A 7,049-nucleotide genomic window follows, 5' to 3' on the forward strand; every position below is an offset into this window, starting at 1 on the left:
TTAGACTATACACTATGAATTCAAATGCTTAGTTCAATTAAAGGGTGAGAGAGAATTTGAGTCCACTTACTATCCACCAATGTAAAAACTTCACTTTAATTATGTAATCACTTATAGCTTTATAAAGTGTACGTTAATGAGAAAATAGGTTAATAAACCATGAAGATATATAAACATCATGAAGAGAAAGAAACCAGCACGATCGATGTAAATTCCAAGAAAGCTAGCCATAATGCCCCACAGGTATTTGTCCATGCACATTCATCATTATCCATCAAAGTTTGAACTTTGAAAATAAACACCTACTACACTCTATATAGATTTCATAAACAGCTTTTCTTCATCTTGACCCTCCCTACTTCAAATTCTATATATATATATATATATATATATATATATATATATATATATATATATATATATATATATATATATATATATATATATATATATATATATGAAATAGACATAAACTTGTAAAATATGTAGGAGATGGGAAACCATTTTTCACAAATTCATTATGATCATAAGATAATTAACTTAAATTAATAAAAATTTAAAACCATAGTTCTTCAAGTTACTACTACTACTGAGTCTGAGTGGACTCATTATCTTGTTCTACTTCAGAAGCAGGTTCATCTTCTTCTTCAAAACGATCAATTCCATAAGCAGCATGACCACTTCCAAAAGCTCTTATATGATCTTTTAGTGATCTCTTATGCTTAAAATCAGAACCACAAAGACAATACCAAAGCTTCCCACAATTCTTCTCATGAGTTCTCCAGTCTCCTCTTACAGCAAAAGCCTTGCTACATTTTCTACACATGAAGGGCTTAATTCCATGTTTCCTCTTGTAATGTGTTTGAAGTGTTCTGAAATCTTTCAACGGTTTCGCTCTCGGATGATCAATGTTGTTCCTGCAACCTGGTGAACAACAGTAGCATGGAAGCCTTAGCATACCTGTTGGTTGTGTACCTCTTAGAGATTCTGGTCCTTTTCTGTATTGTGATCCATGTCCCCACATATGCATCTGAAAATAAGAAGAAATTTTTTTTAGTCGGTAGACAATATGATTATAACCAACTGAAAACTCCCGGACACAATAGTGAATACCATGGTTCGAACTCTGATGATAAAGTCAAACCTAGCAATATCGGTTTTTATCAGATGAGCTAGAATTTGCAGACATAAGATAATATGATAAAGTAAGCAATTAATAAAAAATAATGATTAAAAGTTTTGTACATAGTGTGAAAGTCTAAACTTTATATGAAAAAACACAAAAATTGTTGGCTAGCTAGCTCACTTTGTTTTGTTATGTTATCATCATGTTATTAGTAATAATCATGAAGGCCCCCCAAAGATTTTAATTTTGAATGCAGATCATTTTTGTTTTTTTCTTGATTAATTCATTATTTCACTGCACAATCATCATGAAATAAAAGCCAATTTATGTAATTATGTACACATTGTTTGATAGTAATTTCCTTACAATTAATTATAAATTAATATGTAATAAAAAAAGGGTTTTATAGGAATGTTCATGAAATTTAAATATGGAAGTTTCATGTAAGAAAGTGTTTGGACTTTGGATTGAGGCTGAAAAGGGTCACAACCAGAAACAAAAACTAATAATTTTTGGACATTAATTATTATCATTTATATATATTTATATACCTGATAGATCTGGAAGAAAACACTGCTAAATTCAGTTCTATAAAAGCAGTTGCATGGCAAAATACTTTGGAAGAAGCACAGACTTCAATGTAGTACTGAAGACATAAAGAACATTGCCTGAGTTGTTTAATCAACCAAAAGTGTATATAGGATCTGATTAATTTCACTCAGCCAAAAAAGATTTTTTTTTTTTTATACTACCATGCAAAAAAATAGATAAATTTTTTAAATTAATTATAATGTTAAAGGACAAAGAAAATGACATTGGAAAAAGGGAAGAAAAATGGAAAGGAAAAAAAAAAAGAAGAGAAAAAAAATCAAAAGAAGATGAAGAAGAAGACAGAATGTCTTCTTTCTACCAATAGTCAAACATCATTATCAAGAAAGAAATTATACATCAGAATCTAAGAATTTTTTTGAAAAATAAATCAAAAGAAGATCTTGAACCTGCATGTTATTGTATCTGTTGAAGGTTTTGTAGCAAACTGGACAAGAAAACTGTGTAGGACCGATTAGAATCTGAGAAGGTGTAGGGATCCAATATTGACCCTTGTTCATTGATCTATTACTACTCAACAAATCATAAGATGATGAATCTTCACTTATAACATCTCCTTGTTGTTGTTCTTGTTGATGTTGATGTTGATGTTGTTGATCTCTTTCATTGATCATAGTCTCAGAAGAAGATGAAGATATCATCATATTTGCAATCTCAGCAGCACTAGGGTTTGGTAACCCTATATGTAGTGCAACAGTGACACCTTGATGATCCTTTTCATCTACTTTGTGATTTTTATCTTCCACATCCATTAAAGAGAGGGGTTCATCTTCATGATGATGATGGTGATGATATTCATGTTCTTCTTGTTTTGTAGGGATTAGGCTCAAAAGTGGAAGAGCTTCTTTTAAAGGAGGGGAAGGAGGTGAAGATGTAGTAGAGTGAAGATGGTGATGGTGATGGTAGTGGAAAAAAGTGTTGTTGTTAGTGTTGTTGAAGGATGTGTGATTGATGAAGTTGTGAAGATAATTAGGATGATGATGATTGTGATGGTGGTGGTGGGGTGAAGGGTTTGAAGAAGGGTAATGGTTGAATTGAAAGAAATTTGAAGAGAAGAAATTGGAGTAAGGGTCTGCCATTGATGGAAGAGAAAAAGAGAAAAGGTATATAGTGTTTTTGAGATGAGAGAGTAGGAACAGTTGTGAGATAATATGTGGATTCACTTTTATACATACAGATAGAGAAAGTACAAATATCATGAAGGAAGTAGTGGACGGTGAAGAGAGAGAGAGAGAGAGTATATGAGGCTGGCATGGGGAATGAAGTAGTGTCAAGTTGAAAAGAGAAATAAAGAATTTCTTTTAGAAACAAATTATCTTCTTTCTTTCTCTATCGCAATTGCATAGATTAATCTCTTGATAAACGTAAAACTCTCTGGCAAATTCTTTAAAAATATGTTAAATGTTTAGAATTGAGTTCAAACTCTAAATTTCTAGTTAAATTAATAAAGATTTTTTTATCATCTTATCATCTCAAAATTTTGAAGATCTCAAATAAATTTGCTGTTGTTTAACCCTAATAAAACAAATAAAAATTTATTAAATCAAGATTTAACAATGATAATATTTTTTGAAATTCTATTTAATTGCGATTTAAAGCTAAAATTTGTTAGATCTTGCATACTATCTTACCTTATACGTCTTCAAATATGGTCTTATATTGGGATATACTCCATACAAAGATTAATGATAATTATCATTTATAGTGTGTATTAAAGTTGTACTAAAGTTTTGTATTGTCAAAGTTTGTGAACTATTAAATGTATGTATATTAATTTTTGAGTAAAGATCCATTTTGGTCCCTCACAAAAATTACAGAATCCAAAGTAGTCCTCCACAAAAAATAGGACCCGATTTAATCCCTTACAAAATATAACCAGGTCATATTAGTCCTTCTAGAGATATTTTTTTCAAACCGGTTTTTTCTTCTACTTTTAAACCGTGACTAGACCGCCAAGTCATATTTTATTTTTCATTTTTATTTTTTAAATACTAAATAGATTTTTATTATTAATTTTGATTTTATTTTTAAACAATTCAGATTTTAAAATATAAAAAAAGATAAGATTTGTTTTGAGAAGGAATAGAACTCAAGACATTTAGGTCACATCCTATCCCTTTACCACTATGTCAACATACGTTGATGACAAATAATTGACATGATTTATAGTAATATTAATCAATTATGAATTTAAAACAAAAAATATAAATTTTGATACCTACGGGGTCTCAAACCCAAGTCCCTTCAAATTAAATGGTAGTCACTTTATTGTAAATATGAAAAGTAATCTAAGAGAGGTTGCATGAATTAGATTAATTGATATTAGTGAATTTTTCTCGATAATGAATGTTAACAATGTTTTGATTGTTTTGAAACTATTATAACAATTTCGAAAAAATTAGAACAATATTGCTAACATTCATAATCGAGAAAAATTCACTAATACTGATTAATCTAACTGATTCACCCGCTCTTAAATCACTTTTCATATTTACAGTACAGTGAAGTGACTATCATTAAATTTGAAGGGACTTGAGTTTGAGACCTCATGGGTACAAATTTTATATTTTATATTTTAAATTTAGAATTGTTTAATATTACTATAAATCATGCGAATTATTTGTCACAAGTGTACGTTGGCATAGTGGTAAAGGCATAGGATGTGACCTAAATGTCTTAAGTTCGATTTCTTTTCAGAACAAATCTTATCTTTTTTTTTGTATTTTAAAATCAGAATTGTTTAAAAATAAAATCAAAATTAAAAATAAAAATCAATTTAGTATTTAAAATATGAAAAATGAAAAATAAAATACGACTTGACGGTCCAGTCACAGTTTAAAAGTAGAAGAAAAAACCGGTTTGAAAAAAATATCCCCAGAAGGACTAATATGACCCGGTTATATTTTGTAAGGGATTAAATTGGGTCCTATTTTTTGTAGAGGACTAATTTGGGTTCTGTAGTTTTTGTGAGGGACCAAAATGGGTCTTCACTCTTAATTTTTTGGAAATGAGGTCCTAACTCTTCCGTAATCAAGAGTACGTGACAACAAGAGACTAATTGACAAAGTATCATAAACATAATTTAATATATACAATTTTATTACAAATTTATTATGATAATTTTTTGAATTTAATCATTAAAAATTGAATAATAAAGAGCATAGGTAATAATGACATTTTTTGGTCTTTTTTCTTTTCTCGTTTCCTCCATTATTTTTATTGGAGATGTTAGTACCTAGTTAAATTTAATACCAATTCATTGTAAATTTAAGAAATTTATACCTATAAACCTCAGAGTATGTCCGTTAAAAACAATAAATTACTTTTTCAGATGATCAGCTCGTATCATGATAATAATTTTTGGGTTAAATATATTTTTTTATTATTATAAATAATTGATTTAATTTTTTATAAAAAAAATTTTGAATAATAATCCTGAAAATTTTCATGCACACTTATAGTCATTCTTGCCAAAATCGTCACTAAAACTGTCGCTAATTTAGTCGTTAAGTAGAAATCGTCGTTATAATTGTCATTGATTTTGTCGCTGAGTTATAAAAAATCGCCGCTAAGTTGCAGGAGGAACAAAAATCGTTGCTGATTCTTTGAAGGAAATTTAACCATAATTTTTTAGTATGAGTTTTGTTAACACACATTGGACAATATATGATTGAATATGTGTTTATAGTGAAGGTCATCTCACCTACAAACCGATTTTTTAGGAATGAATTAGACCAAACCATATTTCTTATTATGGTATTATAGTTTGATTTAAAATTCGGTGGACCACCCACTATCTGATTTCTGCTATCGAGTCACCCACCATTTATTTCCACACTCTAAGTTTCAGTTCTAAGCATGAAGAGATGTGTTAATAACCTCACATATAACAATATATGACCTGAACATGTATTTAAAAGTGAAGGCGCGCAATTACCACTGCGCTAAAAGCAATTGTTGTTAGTGAGGGCGTAACTTTATTTCCTTATAGTATGAGCCCTCAGGGGCTGTACCTAAAGCGAGGTTTGTAAGCTCTCTCTAGGCGCCATGGGTTGGGATGTTAAGCTCATTCGAATCCCTAAGGGTGAAGCTGGATTTATTTATCCAACAATCTCCCCTTAGTGTCAGCCGGGGGATTCAAACCCATGACCAAGCTCTGATACCACTTATTGGATCAAGCGCTTACCACTGCGCTAAAAGCAATTGTTGTTAGTGAGGGCACAACTTTATTTCTTTATAGTATGAGTCCTCGGGGGCTACACCTAAAGTGAAGTTTGTAAGTTCTCTCTAGGTGACATGGGTTTGGATGTTAAGCCCATTTAAATCCTTAAGGGTGACGTTGGATTTATTTATCCAACACATTTTTTTATTTTCTTACTCGATGTTTACCCACCTTATTTCAATTTCTTTCTCAATAGATTTTACTTTTGTTTTATGGTGGCGTTTAGAATGACGGATCAATTAAGTCCCTCGTTGGTGAGACCTAAAAATTATACTATAAGATTAAATTTAGAAAATTTCTTTAGCCACCTCCCTATGGGGGTCACCCCCAGCGAAAAACCCAAATTACCCCTACTTCGGAAATGAACTTCCGAAGCTTTGATTTTTTTAAAAAAATTTCCACAATTCGGAAGTGCATCTCCGAAAACACCTCATGGGGGGTGTCTTCGGAGATGAACTTCCGAAAACACCTCATGGGGGGTGTCTTCGGAGATGAACTTCCGAAAACACCTTTGTTCAGATTTGGGGGGTTTCGGAAATGCACTTCTAAATTATGCAAAAACAGAGATTTTTTTTTTATGTTTTTCTTAACAGTTTCGTATTTTTAATTAAAGGAAACCGGGAAATAAAATAAGCGACATATAAAGGTGAAAATACTAATATGATAAAAAAAAAGTAATATATACAACCGATCTGAATCCAAATAATAATAATAATGTGCTAAAGATACAATCCGAAAACAAAAAATAAATAAACCCGACCACTACTGGGTGTGCCTAACCCTTTCTCCCTGGGACCTCCTCTGCCGCCTGTATGCCGCCGCACGGCCCGCATCAGTGACGATCATCTCCATCACGACCACTGCCTCTGGACCGCCCTGCTGAACGAAACCTCGATCCAACGCGTCCCGCCCAAGCATCTCTATCCGCTGGCAGATCGGCATGAGATCAATGGCGTGGTCATCCTCGGCCTGCTGGTTCTCCAAGATCTCCTCGTGTGCTGGCCTAGGAGCGCCGGGAACGTCGGGTCTCAGCAGAGGATGTGACACCCGATAGAACCATGTGACGTATCCCTCCTCACTGTGCCAGTCCTG

General features: G+C 32.0%; 1 protein-coding gene across 1 annotated transcript; it reads right to left on the reverse strand.

Annotated features, from left to right (window-relative positions):
- Positions 1-503: 503 nt before the first annotated feature.
- On the reverse strand, positions 504-2,978 carry LOC131639207 (zinc finger protein WIP2-like). The gene is made up of 2 exons (XM_058909707.1): positions 2,125-2,978; positions 504-1,030 (listed from the first exon to the last, which is right to left on the reverse strand). Exons 1-2 carry the CDS (start codon positions 2,932-2,934, stop codon positions 587-589), a joined length of 1,254 nt encoding a protein of 417 aa, XP_058765690.1. The 5' UTR covers positions 2,935-2,978; the 3' UTR covers positions 504-586.
- Between the last annotated feature and the right edge of the window lie 4,071 nt (positions 2,979-7,049).

Source organism: Vicia villosa, unplaced genomic scaffold (genome assembly GCF_029867415.1).
Source record: "Vicia villosa cultivar HV-30 ecotype Madison, WI unplaced genomic scaffold, Vvil1.0 ctg.002557F_1_1, whole genome shotgun sequence".
In the NCBI taxonomy this organism is placed as follows: Eukaryota; Viridiplantae; Streptophyta; class Magnoliopsida; order Fabales; family Fabaceae; genus Vicia; species Vicia villosa.